The sequence below is a fragment of the Xenopus laevis genome, chromosome 6S (genome assembly GCF_017654675.1).
Source record: "Xenopus laevis strain J_2021 chromosome 6S, Xenopus_laevis_v10.1, whole genome shotgun sequence".
Taxonomy (NCBI): Eukaryota; Metazoa; Chordata; class Amphibia; order Anura; family Pipidae; genus Xenopus; species Xenopus laevis.
The window spans coordinates 106,999,835-107,017,703 of NC_054382.1; the positions used below are offsets into that span (position 1 = coordinate 106,999,835).

At 39.2% G+C, this 17,869-nt stretch overlaps 1 protein-coding gene across 4 annotated transcripts in view; it reads right to left on the bottom strand.

Moving 5' to 3' along the window:
* stau2.S (staufen double-stranded RNA binding protein 2 S homeolog) overlaps nucleotides 1-17,869 on the bottom strand; it is a 125,072-nt gene that overhangs the window by 83,135 nt on the left and 24,068 nt on the right. For all 4 annotated transcript variants that reach the window (XM_041567084.1, XM_018268598.2, XM_041567083.1 and 1 more), the window contains 3 exon segments: nucleotides 5,305-5,464; nucleotides 4,850-4,957; nucleotides 2,217-2,429 (listed from right to left, as the gene is read on the bottom strand). In XM_041567084.1, coding sequence (XP_041423018.1) covers nucleotides 2,217-2,429; nucleotides 4,850-4,957; nucleotides 5,305-5,464 — 481 coding nt within the window.

The following is a 17,869-nucleotide window of genomic DNA, read 5'->3' on the forward strand; positions in this document are numbered from 1 at the left end:
TTTTTCAGTAATTTGCTTTATATTCAGCAGCTCTCCAGTTTACAAATTCAGCAAATGATCCCAGCAATCATGTACTGATTCAATAACAGATTGAAATATGGATAGGAAAGGCCTGAATAGAAAGATGAGTAATAAAAAGTAGCAATAACAATACATTTGTAGCCTTATAGAGCATTTGTTTTTCAGATGAGGTCAGTGACCCCCATTTGAAAGCTGGAAAGAGTCAGAAGAAGAAAAAGGCAAATAATTCAAAAACTATAAAAAGAAAATAATGAAGACCAATTGAAAAGTTGCTTAGAATTGGCCATTCTGTAACATACTAATAGTTAACTTAAAAGTGAGCCACCCCTTAAAGGTAAGACAATGAATCTATCTGACTTTCCAGTATAATGCATGCCACATGTTTGTGGATAACAGGTGCACACTTAAATATACCTTATATTTATTTCAGGCATGGGACCTGTTATCCAGAATACTCAATATCAGGGTTTTTTCTGATAAGGGACCTTTCTGTAATTCGGATTGCCATACAATAAGTCCACTTAAAAACATTTAAACAATAATCAAATCCAATAGATTTGTTTTTTCCTCCAATAAGGATCAAGTACAAGGCACTGTTTTAATATTACAGAGAAAAAGGAAATAAATGTTAAAAATGTAACTTGATTAAAATGTAGTCTATTGGCGATGGTCTTCCAGTAATTTGGAGCTTTCTGGACAATGGGTTTCTGGATAATATATCACATATCTGTAGTCTCTGATATCAGGGTGAAAAACATAAGGTTATTTTACAGTGATAATGTGTTATGCCATATGTCCTTATGGCTTTAAGATGTCACTATCATATAAGCGTTAGCTTATTATCATTACATAGCTCAGTCTATTTTACGTCCTGATTGTCAAATATAGTTAGTGTTGAACAAGCTACTGTAGCCAAAGGCTTATTGAGGAGTTTTGAGTGACAGCAACAAAACAGCTGGAGGGCCACAGGTTGGGTATCTCTAAATTAACAGTTTTTCAAAAGCAACCCTTTTGTACTATAATTTCAAAGTATTATTCCTACATGCCCAGCAAAGTCTGTGATGCTTGCCAATGTCTCTGACGTTTTATGGAAATGGAAAAACCCACAGCAGCAATTTGGAGACAGTACTTTCCCCGCAGATGGCACCTTAGATACATTATGAAAACCATATGTGGTTAATAAGGCTTAAAAGTGGAAAATTAAATAGTTCTAATGGTCAGACGATTTAAGGAACATTACCAAAAAATAAATTTTTTTATCTTTGGGTATTAATTTATTTGCCACTGTACAGTAGACTGTATTCCTATACAGTGCTCACTCTGCTGTCTGTATTATCACAATTCTTGTTTCTTAAAGGAGAATTCAACCTGTAATAAAAAAAAAACCTCCCCCCTACCCTGGGTAGACTCCCCTTCCACTACCCCCAGCCTACCTGCCCCCCAGGCAAATGCCCCTAATTTTTGGAGACTTTCGGTACATGCGCAGTTGTTCGGGAACAGAAATTTACTCCAACTGCGCATGCACCGAAAATGCCATCAAGACACAAAGATTTCCGGAGAAGAAGAAGATGGCTGCCGTGAACTCTGAGGCCAGAATCTGCACAGAGGGGTGAGTAAAAAATTAGGGGCATTTGCCTGGGGCGGCAGGTAGGCTCGGGGGAGGTTTTTTTTTTATTACAGGTTGAATTCTCCTTGACATTGGGCACACCAATTTAAGGTGGCCATACATGATAAGATCCGCTCGTTTGGCGAGGCGAAATCGGCCGAACGATATCATGTTAATCCGAACATTCGGCCCTAGGAATTGGATTACAACTAGGGTTGCCACCTGGCCGGTATTTTACCGGGCTGGTCGGTAAAAATGATTCTTGATGCCAATGTTATTAAGAGGAAAAAAAGGAAAGAATATAGGAAGGCCGGTATTTTTTTCCAGAAAGGGTGGCAACCCTAGTTACAACAAAGAAAATGGGCACAGACGAGGACTGTATTAACTAGCCGACATGGTCCTCGATCGCCAGAAAAATCAAACCTCCCCAATCGATATCTTGGCCAGATATATATTGGGGAAACCTGTTGGAAGCCCCTAAACACTGGCATATAAACTGCCAAATCAATCTAAAGGAGCTTTAATCTGCCCGTGTATGGCCACCGTATTAAGATTATATACCACATAAAAAATCCAAAAAAGGAAATACCTTAATTATATTCTTAGGTCTCCTCTTTATGTATATTCTAGGCTTTTCAATCACAGAAAGAGGTGGTAGTTTCCTGAGCTCCTGTAGAACAGCAGCGGCAGCTCTTCTTTTAGCCAGCTTCTTACTATTTCCCTCACCTTCTGCTGTGAATTCTCCAACTGTCACCTTTGTGACAAAACTCTTCATGTGCGGGGGGCCACTCTCCTTTATCACCTAATGGGAAGACATAATGCAAATAAATGGCGCAGTCTACAGGGAAATACAAGGCACACATTTCATTTAAAGGGATTCGGTCATGATTTTTATGATAAAGTTTTTATTTCTAAATTACACTGTTTACACTGCAAATAATGCACTCTTCAATATAAAATGTCATTCCTGAACCAGCAAGTGTATTTTTTTTTAAGTTGTAATATTGGTGTGTAGGCAGCCATGTCAGGTCATTTGGTCATGTGCTTTCAGAAAGAGCCAGTACTTTGGGATGGAACTGCTTTCTGGGAGGCTGTTGTTTCTACTACTCAATGTAACTGAACGTGTCTCAGTGGGACCTGGATTTTACTATTGAGTGTTGTTCTTAGATCTACCAGGCAGCTGCTATCTTGTGTTAGGGAGCTTCTATCGGATTACCTTCCCATTGTTCTGTTGTTAGGCTGCTGGAGGAAAAGGGGGGGGGGGTGATATCACTCCAATTTGCAGTACAGCGGTAAAGAGTGACTGAAGTTTATAAGAGCACAAGTCACATGACTGGGGGCAGCTGGGAAACTGACAATATGTCTAGCCCCATGTCAGATTTCAAAATTAAATATAAAAAAATCTGTTTGCTCTTTTGAGAAACGGATTTCAGTGCAAACAATATATTTAATTATAATAGTACAAAGATTACATATCAGATGTTGGAACTGAGAAATTTTGAATAGAAGTCCATTTTGAATTTGATGCCAATTTGACGTGTTTCCAAAAAGTTGGGACGGGGCATGTTTACCACTGTGTTGTCACCTATTATTTTAACAACACAGTATGGGAACAATGGAAACCAATTGCTGTAGTTTTTAAAGTGAAATTATTTCCCATTCTTGCCTGATTTAAACTGCTCAACAGTTGGGGGTCTGTTGTATTTTTTGTTTTGCAAAGTGTCAAATGCTTTCAGAGGGTAACAAATCTGGACTGCAGACAGGCCATTTGAGCATCCAGACTCTTTTACATGGATCCATGCTGCTGTAATACGTGTAACATGCAGTGTTGCATTGTTTTGCTGAAATAAGCAAGACCTTCACCGAAAAAGATGATTGTAGCACGTTGCTCAAAAACCTAAATATATTGTTCAGTATTAATGGTGCCTTGCCACTTATGCAAGATACCCATACCACGTGCACTAATGCACCCCATATCATCATGGATTCTGCCCTTTGAACTGTGCACTGATAACAAGCTGGATTGGTCCTTCAATTTAGCCTGGAGGACACAGTGTCCATGATTTCCAAAAAGAATGTAAGGGCAATGGCACACGCTGCTACTAGGGGAAATTAGTAGCCCAGCGACAAAACGCCTCTTCTTCAGGGCGAATCTCCCCTAAATGCCTTCCTGCTGGCTAAAATGTAAATCGCACTTGGGATGGCACTCACAACGCTTCGGCTTTCCGAAGTCGCCCGAAGTTTCCTCGTGAAACTAAATGTGAGTGCAAGTAGCAAAAATGATTTCGCAAGAGCCTTCTATTATGCTGGGGAAGTGCAGTGAAATGTTGCATTCTCAGAAAGAAATATTGCATTTTGTCTGTTTATGCTCATTGCTCATGCATTCACGAATGAGCCTTGTAAAGCCCCCAATCCATTTACTTGTCTAAGCATTAAACCAAACCTGGGCCTTTTTACAAGATGCAGTCCATACATTTAACTGGTTAGTTTAACTATTATATTGTCTTATTTTGTATACTCAACAGTATGTCCATCATGAGTTCTGCTCATATCCAATAACATACTGCCCTACAGGTTGTATGCTAGATAGAAAATGAATGCATTTTACAAACAAGAGCCATGTAATTAAATGTAGAAAGTTCTTCTAATTATTTGTTTACAGCAATAGATTAGTCAGGATAAGTTAAGGCATTTTATAAAAAATAATTCCCACTAACACCCTAATGTGATCCTAAGCTAACATTATACGAACTATATTGGTACTTTAAACACATTTTAGTGAGTCATGTGACAAAAATGACACCACTACTCACCTTTTATAACTGATGACATCACTAGTCACAGTTTATAAGGATATAATTTACAAGATATTCATGGCTTTTGTGTGTGTGTGTGTATATATGTATATATATAGTCAACTACAAGAGGTCCTCTGCACTCAACCCATTATCAATATATTTAAGACAGATTAATGGGTTGAGTGCAGAGGACCTCTTGTAGTTGACTATATGTATTTTGTGGTCACACCCTCATTGCACCCCCGCCTAATGGTTTTAAAAAATAGTGGTGAGCACAACTTTCCCTTGTTTGTATATATATAAAAAACAAAAGAAAAAAAGAATTAGTAACATACCCTACAGGCCAGTGTTATTGTGCTGCCCAAAAAATATAGCTATTGTATGGGTCACAGGCGATGCCAATGTGCAAATACTTGCATCTTACCTCAAAACTCAGAGGAAGGTTTCGTTTTAAAGAAATTTCAAATACCAAACTGATTTCAGACTTGTTTGCATCTTTATCTTCTTCAGGTCCCCTATTTGCCTCTCCATTCTAACAGAGAATACAAAAAAAAATCACACACATTAAAGGATAGGAAATACCAATGCCTTTGGCACATTCATGATACATATAACACATTTTTTTTTTTAGTACTAAAAATACAACAGCTCTCAGAAAGCTGAATTTCATTACATGTGAAAGCTATATTAAATACTGTAGGAAAATGTAATGAAGGGAAGCGCTGTGGTTCTGTAACAGCTGAAGCACCAGTACAATCAATGCAAAACAAAGGTTCATATATCTTCCAAGGAATAACACAATTGGAGAGTCAGAGCTTCACTGTGTGCAACATAATTGAAGATCACTGTCATGCTTTGAACAGGACACTTGTGACGTACCAAAGATGATCGCTCGGGGATAGGTTCATTCCTCAGCGCATGTAGGGCTTTTAATGCTGCATTGTGTCTTGCTGCCTGGCGGGTTTTCCCTTCTCCATAGAACTCACTGTTACCCACTGTCAGCTGGACATAGAAAGTTTTAAGCATTGGGCAAAGGTATCTGTTGAAGAAAGAACATGTTTTTACTTATATATGTATTGAGCGCAGCATTTCTTATAAACACATTCACAATTAAGGTCTTAAACATTGGTACTTGTAATTAGTCTTGGACTAGATACTTATCTCGCTTTGCATCTGTCCCTTACTTCAAGCAAACCAGTTTACTGTAGATAGTGGCACACAAGAAAGTAAATAAGGGTAAGGGCACACCTGGCGATTTGGGGAGATTTTGTCGCCTGGTGACTAATCGCCTCTTCTTTGGGGCGACTAATCTCCCCGAACGGCTTACCCCTGTCTTCCGCCAGCTATAATGAAATATCGTCAGGTGTGCCCTTGCCCTAAGACTTAACTTTTTAATAATAGTTGTAATAAAATGTGAACCCTTAGACAAACTCACTGCTTTCACATATTTAAGGCAGTGCAGGACCATGTCCTTAAAATTACAAACAATGAAAACGGCACAAGGCTGGTGGCACACGTGAATATGAATCGCCGACGGGATGGCATACGAATGGCTTCGGATTTCAGAAGTCGTCCCAAGTTTCCTTGTGAGCCAAGTTCGGAAATGTATGCCATCCCACCGACGACTCGTATTCTTGCCGGCTGGAAGGCATTTGGGGAGATTAGTCGCCCCAAATGCCTTGGGGGCGACTAATCTCCCCATCTGTGGCTAGTTATGCCACTGATTTTATTCCATTTAACTTAAATTAATTAGCCTACAATCAGAGCTGCTCAGCTTGTCAAACCATTTCCAGTGCCACACATGGATATGGGAAGGTGAGACAGTGATGGGGGGCATTGCTTATCATAGGAGCCACACTGTCCTGTGATCGAATTAAATGTGCCCACTAATCTTTACAATCTGGTGAGTTCATGAGGTCTGTGTGTGTCTTCTTTAAAGGGGACCCGTTACCCAAAAAAACTTATTCCAAATCCTATTTCATCACATTAGTCAAGCAAAATGAACTTTAATTACACTATATAAATTATGTTTGTTTCCTTCAGTCTGGGAATTCATAATTATAGCAAGCAGGCAGCAGCCATTTTGTGGACACTGTTATTAAGTGTTATGAAGTGTTTCATCTCAGAATCTTGTTTGTGCACCAGAATGGGGGACCCGATGTCCATCCCCATGCACTGGTTACACAATTAAACGATGAAGAGAACGGGGGCAATGTGGGGAGAGCAGTCACATCTAGGAAGTTCTGCATGGAAAGTGAAAGTAATTGTCTGCCCCGCCTCTACGCCCAGGACATAGAGAAGGGGCAGACAATATTTGATTGACAGCTGAGATTTCTAAATGAGCTTACAACAGCTATGAATGCTTTAATAAAAAATAGAACTTGGATTTCATGTTTAATTTGAAAAGGACTTTAATTATACAGTTTTTTGCATCTGGGTGAAAGGTCCACTTTAAAAGGATATGCATTCCAGTAAGGTGCCAGAAAGTGTTTTTTCCATCCCGATGATGTAGATCATATTAACAGTTAAGGGAAGTGATTACAGGTGATTTTCCTATATTGAAATGTGAGTAAATTAATATATCTACCCATCAAAAGACGACTCAATAAAAAAAAGCCCACTGCAGGGAAATGCAACAAAACCCTGCAAAATCCCCATATTTCATAAGTCATGCTATTGCAAATGTCCATGTAACACAGACTACATTGTCTAGTTGCCTGGTCTCTGAGCATACTTTACCGGAGATGGACACTATTTATTACGGCAATAGTAGTAATTAGGAGTGCTCTACCCTCATTAATACTTGTGTAGGTTTCAGGTGCTAAACTGGAAGACCTTCGTCTGCTTTTTGGGTCAACTGATACATCCAGAAAAAGAAATCCAATAGCACTCTGGAATTGATGCAAAATCTTAAGTGATTTATTTAGCCCATATATAAAAACAAACAAAGGGCAACGTTTCAGGCCCCACTGGACCCTTTACCAAGCCTTTATTACTGCAAATGTGAGTCCCATGGGACATAAGGCCTCAATAAACATTGTATAATACGCTCTATATTTTCTTGCCATTTTGGCTGTTAATACACTATAAGATAGCTGTTGCAGTCTGTAACAACACAAATCCAAAAACAGAGAGCAGTGTTTTGATACAGTCATGCATTTAGACATATGTGGTCTTGCAGCAAAGCAGATGTACATGTTACAAGTAGAGCATTATCAGCATGGAGTTGGTATGTTTATTTGTACTTCACTTTCCTTCCACACTCTAATGAAACTCATCCAAGTGTTTTATGTGAATAATAGGTATCTCAAATTGTAAGCTCCAGTGGGGTTATGAATGAATGAGAATGATGTACCGCATAAACTTGTTGGTGCCATTTAAAACTAAATACTAATAAATGCTCTAAAACTATTGCAACAATTGAAATCTGTGTAGAATTAAAGAGCGATGCAACAGTTTTCTTACACCGGCTTAAAGGAGAAGGAAAGCTACAGAGGCAGTTTAATGCCAATAGATAAAACACTATCTTTATTCTGTAGCATGCTTTACCATACCTGAGTAAACAGCTCTAGAAGCTCTCTATGTTTGCTTAGGATAGTAGCTGCCATATTAGTTTGGTGTGACATCACTTCTGCCTGAGTCTCTCCCTGCTCACTCATAGCTCTGGGCTCAGATTACAGCAGGGATGGGAGGAAGTAATAGGGAGGGGGAGAGAGGAGCAAACTGAGCATGCTCAATCCCAAGCCCTGGCAGTTTAAAATGAGGGTTTACTGGTGTATTTATATAAACCTTTCTGATAAAGCTTAGTTAGTTTTAACCTTTCCTTCTCCTTTAAGTAGCCGGTGTAATTCATTAAAAAGTATTTGAGTTATTTACTGCTGACAACCCCCAAATAAACTGCTTGTGTCTCTCTCAAGCTTCAAAAGAAAATGTAGAGCCCTCTATCTATGCTTGCTTGAGATAAGTGTCTTTGAATAAGTGGTACATTCCACAAGTGGTTCTGAGTGATGGCTCTATCAGGCTTATCGTGCAAACACTTTTCACACCAGAATTTGATATCTTGGTGCTTGTTTATCTTTGCAGATGTAGAAGACATGTTCAGGAAGAAAAGGGGCCCCTGAGGCTTCCTCGATGTGCAGTTAATATGCTTGGCCATAAAGCAACAAGATTTTTTCAGTGTGCTTTGTCCGTATGACATCATGTTCCAGTAAAAAAAATAATGAACAACAATTCTGCCTGTCACTATGAAAAGCAGATTAGTTCCGCAATGAGCTTTAGAGATTGATCTTAAATGTGTGCAAGAATTTCTGGCATGGAATCCCAAAGGGCTTTGTACTTTTTTTATCTACATTTACTTTGCTTAGAATATTTAAAAACCCTTTGTGTATTGAAGCTTGTAGTTTACTACCCCACCCCCAGAAGAAAAAAAGCTTATTGCTTACTTTCTGCCAACATCAAAACCGCACATAGTCATAAAAGCTGGTTTCAATTGCACATTTCAATTCCATAATCCACAAAACGGGTTTCAATAAAGTGCCGTTTAGATGTGGTCCATTTCATTTCCTTAAAGATGCAATCCTGACTGAACAGAGATTTGTGCTCATGTTAACAAGGGACATCGTGGGTCCCTCAATAATAAGGAGAAGAACTTTAAGACAAAAACAGTGTGGAGGAACCTGCTAAATCCCCAAATAGAATAACTACATTGCCTCCATCTTGGATACACCATTCTCATTCTGCATACATGGACAGGCTTAAACTGCCAATTCAACTCTTTCAGATAGAGTTGTCAGTTTATCTACACGTGTATGAGCTCTCCCTGTCTAATATCTGGCAGTTTTAAAAATACAGACAAACAGCCCCTTGGCATATTTCTGCAGTCGAGCAATTAGGAGTATACTGTAGCTCACCCTTTACGATTGTGGGTGGATTCTCCTGCAGGGGTGTCCTGTGTCCACACCCCAAAATGACACGTTCAAGTATAATTGTAAAAAGCAGGACAAATCCAAAGCAGTCCAAAGCAAATTCTGCAGTCCTCACCCACTGGCACAGCATAAGCCCCACTATATGACTGGATCATTGACCCTAGGGCCAAGCGTAAATCAGCCTGATTTGGCCCTGCAAGTGGAGGGCCAAAAGACTGAACCTGGCCATCTTAAACCATTGTAATGTTCAATCACATCTGTTGCAAAGCTTGCATGTTCCCGAGTCCCCGTTAATCAAAGTTATTTTTTTATAATGGGAAATAATTTTTTTCTCCTAGATCATAGTTGCCAACTGCCTCTAATTGCTTGGGACACTGCCCAGTTCTGACCCTGAAAGGAGCTGTTTATTCAATCTGAGTTTCTGCGACCAGAAATACCTTTTCAGTCCCTTCATTTATAACCTCGTTTTTTTTTTATTTAGAAGGAATTTATTTTTGTATCCAAGCAAGCTTGTTTAAATTATTTGTCGTATACCAAAGCCGGGGACTGCACTTTTACAACAACACAGCTGACTATTCTGTTATACTTTTATCATTTGTTTTCAGGTTTTAAAAGGAATTATTACGGAACATGCAAACCACAGAAATTTGAACCACCCAACTTCAAAGACACTGAAGGCTTTGCCAGAATAACCTCCAGAAAAATAAACTAGCCAGGAAGGGTGGGAATCAGCAAGTTTTGCCAAATAACGAGGCCTGTAACACCACGATTGGCTGCTGTGTGCACAGAATTTCTTCCATACTATTCTTTACTATAGTTTTTTTATGAAAAATGTTTGAAGTTTTGCTGTTTTTTCTCCACTAATTGAAATGGAAGCTGCTCAACTGATAGGATTCTAGGCCTAAGGGCTCCCATGCATTCCGATTTCTTCTGTTCAGCTGCAGGGGAGCGCAGGAGAAAATGCACTCAATTATTGTCAAGGGAGCCAGTGCTGATCCTATCAAATGTGGGGCCCAATTGGGACCATGTTGGCGGGGCCCCTAGACAAAGTGTTGCTGGCTACTGACACACCAAGTATTTAGGAAAATAAGGGCATACAGGCACATAATAGAAAGGGGCAGACAAGGTAAGAGAGTGAGAGGGATGAAATAGGGGCACATAATAGGGGCACACAGGGTAAGAGAGGGAGGAAATAGGAGAGTGGACTGGGCCAATTAGTTTGGGGCAGGCTGGGCCGATTCAGCTTGGGAGCAGGCTTGGTTGGATTGGGGGCAGGCAGGGCCTATCAAGGTTGGAGGAAAGCTGGGCCTATGAGAGTTGGGGGCAGGCTAGACCTATGGAGTTGGGGGATAGGCTGTCTTATCAGAGTTGAGGGTGGGCTGGACCTATGGATTTGGGGATGGGCTGGACTCAGACAAAGTTGGGGGCAGGCCAGGCAGCATCATGTGCTGAGGGAAATATTATCTGTGCTGCCCTGTGGTGCGGGGCCCAATTGGTCCAATAGGCCTAAGGCCGGCCCTGAAGGGAGCTGTACTCACACAGACGCGTGTAAGTGCCAAACGCAGATCGAATACAATTAGCTGCTTCCCACCTGCGCTTACATGCATCTGTGTGAGACGTATTCCATAATACTTTTTTTTAATCCATCATTCTTTGTTGACAGGAGAGAGATCTGTAACTATTTGGCTTCTGCTTCTATCTGCAGCAATTTCAGCTCAGAGGCGTATTATTGGTAGTGGGCATAACAGTCCAAGGATTTGTCAGCTTCTACACTTTTTTGGTTTCATTGTGATTGGCTACATTAAACTGTGCATTTATATGAAGCAAAGAGATTGACTCTTGATTTCTTGTTCATATGATTCTATTGGCTGAAGGGTTTATATGATGCATAAATGTTTGATTGGTGTTACTCTGGTAATGTTGTTGGATGCTATAATCACCAGTCAATAAAGTTTATGAGTTTTGAATATGCATTTCTGGCCAGAAATGTCACAGTAAACATTGCCATAATCACCACCATAAAACAAGACTATTTTATAGCATAAATATTCACAGACTTAATTTGTCACCAAAAAATTCGCAACTAGTGCGTTATATTTAGAAAACAAACTCGAATGTCTATGAGTTAATAAGAAAAAAAAAATTAAAAATCTTAATGTAAAAATTCGTTCTTTATCCGAAAACTTCAAGTTTTCAGGACATAAATTCGGTCGATTTGAGTTTTTTCGTGACATGAACTCAATTAGGATTTTTTTCCCCTGTCGTTTTTCATGCCAGTTTTTGACATTGTGAATTTTCCATAAACACTCAAACATCCCAAATTCGAGTTTATCCAAGATAGAAAAAACCCTCACACAACTTGCAAAGTTGATTCTTGATAAATATGTCCCTTAAAGTAAGTGACAGCAGCACAGAGAATGTGATGTGAATCAGCAGAAAAGAAGATGAGGCGCTACTGGGGCATCTTCGGAGACACAGATCTTTACTGCTAAATGGCTGTGGTTGCCTCGGGCTGGTACATAAGACCAAAACAATGTACAACATATCTAACCTACTTCTTTAGTTTAACTTTCCTTGTCCTTTAATAATAGTTGAAAACAAATGTATTATCCCATTTTTTACACCCGATGACAAATATTAGGATCTATTTGATTGATGTATTGCTTTTGCTATTTCACAGCTTCTATGACACAAATTTCTCTTAATTGAACTATCTAAAATACTCTGTATAAGACAGATGATGGATGGATGGATGGATAGATGGATGGATAGATAGATGGATAGGGTGATATAGATAGGGTGAGGGGTTGAGTGAGTTAAGGAGAACAAGTAGACTTCCTTACAAACATACAAATTATTTCACAAAGGATTTTATTTTACAGATGTTTTTCCTTTATACTCAGAGCTTTTTCTAAGTCTGTCTTGATTCATTAAGTCACAATATGAAAACACAGTTCTACATCCTGCTCTGATCTCAGAACCTCCGCTGGTTTTTGATCATTCTATTGTCATTTCCTTTCTGTCCATTCTGATTTCATCACTGTTGATCTCTTAATTAACTTGGCATGAGGATTTATCTTTAATGCTATTCTCGTGTTCCATGCCCCCCCCCCCAATATTGCCCTCTGAGCGCCAGCATTTATTACTTGAGATGTACATATTGTGAGGCCTGGTTTACACAAACTAAACACACATAGGAACTAAAAACATTTTCCTAGGCAACAGGCACTTTTGCTTTGGATTCCCAACTTAAGACTTTAACCACTTAAATAAGGCTAATCACAGAAACATAGGTTTAAATACACCATTATCAGAGAGACTCAAACATCAAAACAAAGTTTTTAAAATGTAAAATTGTGTATTACTGGCAAAAAAAAAAATGTTGTGCTTGCATGTCTTGATGCAATATATTAAAGCTAGGTAGCAAAAAGTTTGATATCTCATACAACAAAGCAGACTGAAGAGTCAGGGGCTGAGACCCTTGTAGATTCAGGCCCAGTCCTAAACTCCAGTTCGGGCGAACTTTGTCAGGAAATTGAATGTCAGGCTATTAGCATCTCCAAATGGCTCAGCGGATATCTGCCATTGACTTCTACATGAACTCGGCAGGTTTTAGGTGGCGAATATTCGAATTAGGACTATTTCCGTGGTCGAGATGTGATAAATCTCACATTCAAATATGGGGATTAAAATTCAAATGTATGAATTTTTAAAATTTGAATTAGAATTGACTATTCAACCCTTTATATATCTATCCCGTAGGGTCCAATACATTTCTGGACAGAGTCAGCAGCTTATTGGCCAGTGTATGGTGCCACCCAATGGACCTGCCCAATTGCTATCTTAGCAACAATTAGACAGATATCGTTCAGACCAATTTGATTTTTATGTTGGATCAAGGACCACATCTGTGTGTTGATGTAATTCCAGTCCCGACAGCCTGCATAGTTGCAATTATGATCCGATTGTTGGCCCAAGGGACAAAGTATTAAGTCAGTTTAAAGGAACAGTAACACCAAAAAATTTAAGTGTTTTAAAGTAATGGAAATATCATGTACTGTTGCCCTGCACTGGTAAAACTGATCTGTTTGCTTCAGAAACAACTATAGTTCATAGAAACAAGCTGCTGTGGAGCAATGGCGGAAATTGAAAAACGGCTATATGGCACAGGTTAACGAATGGATAACAGATAACACCATTAGACAGACAGAGCTTATCTTCTATCTGCTGTGTAACTTGAGCTTTTTCTCCTTTGAATGGCTGCCCTCATTGCTACACAGCAGCTTATTTATATAAACAATAGTAGTGTTTCTTAAGCAAACACAGCAGTTTTACCAGTGCAGGACAACACTGCATTATATTTTCATTACTTTAAAACACTTTTATTTTTTTACGTTACTGTTCCTTTAATACTGTCCACCTTCACAAGTCTAACATAAAAACCATGCTTCTGAACATAAATAAAATATCAAATATTGCAGTGTCAGAACCCTATAAATGATCATAATGGAACTCGCCCATGTAATGTTTTGAATATAAGAAAAGATTTAGACTTTCTCAGTTCTATTTCCCCAGGAGCTCATGTCTGTTTAAAGTTATTTGGCTTCCAGATACAGTCTTTTTATAAAGCTGAGACTGTGTTAAAACAATATAAGAAATTAAAAAATGCAATTTAAAAAGGTAGTTGGACAAGGGAAAAAAATGGTACTTCCATTAATGATCACAAAGTTCCACATGTTACAAAACATTTTTTTCTTACAGGCGAAGGAAAGCTACGGAGGCATTATATTGCCAATAGATTAGCTGCAATCGTGCAAACTAGAATGCTTTATCTATTCTGGAGAATGTTTTACCATCCCTGAGTAAACAGCTCTAGAAGCTCTCTGTTTATTTAGGATAGCAGCTGCAGTATTAGCTTGGTGTGACATCACTTCCTGCCTGTGTCTCTCACTCATAACGCTGGGCCTCAGCAGAAAAGGGAGTGGGGAGAGAAGAGGAGCAAACTGAGCATGCTCATGCCCTGGGTAAGGAGGTTTACTGTATATACTTGAGTATAAGCCGACCCGAGTATAAGCCGAGGTACCTAATTTTACCTACGAAAACTGGGAAAACTTATTGACTCTAGTATAAGCCTAGACACAACTACAGCCCTGTCTCCCAGCAGCGCACATTCTGCCAAAGCGACCCCCCCAGCGATCAACCGGACTTCTTTGCAAAGTTGATGGTGACAGAGAATTGCCAAAAGGATTACTGTGTGCATTGTCCCACTGTCCCACTACCATGTGCAGAGGGTGCTGTGTGATATTGCCATCACTGTTAATCCTTCATATAACCAAGAGAGGGCGCTGTGTGATATTGCAGTCACTGTTATTCTTTCATATAACCAACAGAGGGCGCACAGTTATTCTTTCATATAACCAACAGAGGGCATTGTGGGATATTGCAGACTCTCCCCAAGTGAACTGTTGGTATAGGAATGATTAAAAGTGACTGCAATCTCAGCTACTGCCCGCTGACCCGAGGTAGACTTTTTCAGCACATTTTGGATGCTGAAAAACTCGGCTTATACTCGAGTATATACGGTATGTTGAAAACAGGTCATCTGATACAGAAGCCCATGTGTACACAATAGAAGGAAAGAAATGCAGTGTTTCTTTTGACAGAGGACTCAGCAGCATTACTTTGAGGGTTTACTGGTATATTTAGGTGAACCTTTCTGATAAGGCTTACCTTTCCTTCTCCTTTAAAGTCATAAAAAAAAGCTTTAAAAATTTGCTCTTCGCATGCTTGTACTACCCATATCTTTTGCAACCTTTTAAATGATCATAATCCTAATTTACAGGCATGCAAAATGCACAGTTGTTAATAAAGTTATTTGGAAGGTGATGCATCTTTCTAAAGACCAACTGCAGAATTTTGTGGCACAGGTACTGCAGAATCCCTCCACGGCGGGTTATTTCAAACCATTGTGAACAATAAAAACTGACGCATAACAACAGCAAAAATTGAAAGATCTTGGTTTTAACCAGATCAGCCAAATGTTCAGAATACAGACTTCACACCATATATATAAGCAATAAGAAAACCCCTCTCTTCTGGATACCCATACATGTCATCGCCAAATGGGCTATTTCCCCATTATTTTCCCCATTAAGCACAGGATCTAATGACAAACAGATATTTGGGTTTAAGGTATGTATACAGTTAAGTCTATTATTTTTTTTTCATAAATCAAAGATGATAGCAATGAGCCATGGTAAAATATTGCTGTAATCACAGGACATTGCCATGAAAGAAAAAATGCATTGACGACTGATGTCCACACATGAAGGAAAGGTCGAGAATGTATCACGTTACAATATACCTAAAGCTTATAACACAAAAGTTGGGCTTCAGTGCAAGCTGTTTATAGAAATGTATTAAAGGATAAGTAAACCTTTAAAATAAGTGAATGTAAAATTGATGACGGTGATATTCTAACAATGTAGTTTCATTATTTATTTTCTTTTCATTCCAAGATATTAAGGGATACATGTACTGTTAACATGAATGAATTTTGTTACAACAGCGCCACCTGCTGGTCATTTTCTGATCAATCTGACCACCAAGTAATCAAAGAAGTTGTCAGGAGAAAGAAAAAGGCCTGGTCTGATGTTCTTCTGGTTAGGAAAAAAATAGAAACCTTTCCTAAGGAAAAGAACATCAGAGCAGGCCTCTTTGTTTCTCCTGACACTTTCCTTGACTATGTGGTGGTCAGACTGGTGGAGAAATGACCAGCAGGTGGCGCTGTTGTAACAAAATTCATTCATGTTAACAGTACATGTATCCTTTAATACCTTGGAATTAAAACAAAAATAAATAATGAATACACATTGCAATAGTGCTTAGAATAGCACCCTCGTCAGTTTTACATTCACTTATTTTTAAGGTTTACTTTAAGCAACAGGACTCCTAAATGCAGTACCCTGGGAAGCCTGTTAGAGATGTATTTATTTTATCTGCTAAGGACAATTACATTTCGAAAATCTCTTGGAAAGTTTGCAACTCCGGCTTTGCAAAGCTCTTGCTCCCTGGTGATTCCAAAGGAGATTGTTGTGCTGGTTTTATAAAGCACCAATATAATCTGGAATCCTGCAGAATAAAAGGAAGGCATTTCATAATAGATTTATGGATTTGTTTATGGGCTGGAACATGGCAATGCAATAGAACCACGGGGGAATACAGTTAGCGCCATAAAACTGCAGACGTGTTTCTTAAGGGGCAGAAAGAAAATTGCTTGGGCAGCCAGACCGATAACACTAAACATGGTGCCTGTAGCAATAAGGAACAATAAAACAGAAATGGTAAAATCAATGAAACTAAGTACCCATCATCCAAGTCATATTTTAAAACATAATAGCATAATGAACCTTAACATCACTAAACCTTAACATCACATGACAAACATGTTAAAACTGGTACAGTTTAAAAAAAAAAATCCTCAATTTTGATTATACAAATGTGTGGATAAAATTTGTAATTCAAACTATTTTTTTTTGTGGCTGTATTAGACCAAATATTATAGTTTCAGTGTACACCCGCTAAATTACGACTAATACTTTAACTCTAACACTAAATGGGAGTTATATAAGGTTGTTGGGAGTTTCCTTAAATGAGAATGATCTAGGGGTTTTTGTAGATAACAAGTTGTCTAATTCTGGGCAGTGTCATTCTGTGGTCACTAAAGCATAAAAAAGGGCATTAACTCAAGGGATGAAAACATAATTAGGCCTCTTTATAGGTCCCTGGTGAGGCCTCATCTGGAGTATGCAGTGCAGTTTTGGACTCCAGTCCTTAAGAGCTGGAGAGAGTGTAGAGACGTTCAACTAAACTGGTTAGCGGGATGGAAGACTTAAATTATGAGGGTAGACTGTCTGGGGTTGGGGTTGTTTTCTCTGGAAAAAAGGCGCTTGCGAGGGGACATGATTACACTTTACAAGTACATTAGAGGACATTATAGACAAATAGCAGGGGACCTTTTTACCCATAAAGTGGATCACCGTACCAGAGGCCACCCCTTTAGACTAGAAGAAAAGAACTTTCATTTGAAGCAACGTAGGGGGTTCTTCACAGTCAGGACAGTGAGGTTGTGGAATGCACTGCCAGGTGATGTTGTGATGGCTGAATCTTTTGAAGGAGAAGGAAAGGCTTGGTGCACTTGGGGGTGCCAAATGTTAGGCACACTCAAGTGATTGTATTGACTTACCTGAAAGCCCGGGCCGGTGCTCCTATCAGCAGAAAACTGCACTGGCCCAGGGTTTTACCAGTGAGCACCACGGAGCGATCTTCTTCTGTCTTCTACATTAAAGTCAATGGGTGTTTTTTCTTTAGGCAAATTTTTTTTGTCCTAATGCATTAGCATCCTAAAATGAAAATCGCCTAGGGGCAGGCAATCTTCCGTTCACGGCAACTAATCTCCCCGATCTGCCACACAGGGAGAACAACTAAAGGTGGCCATACACGGAGAGATCCACTCGTTT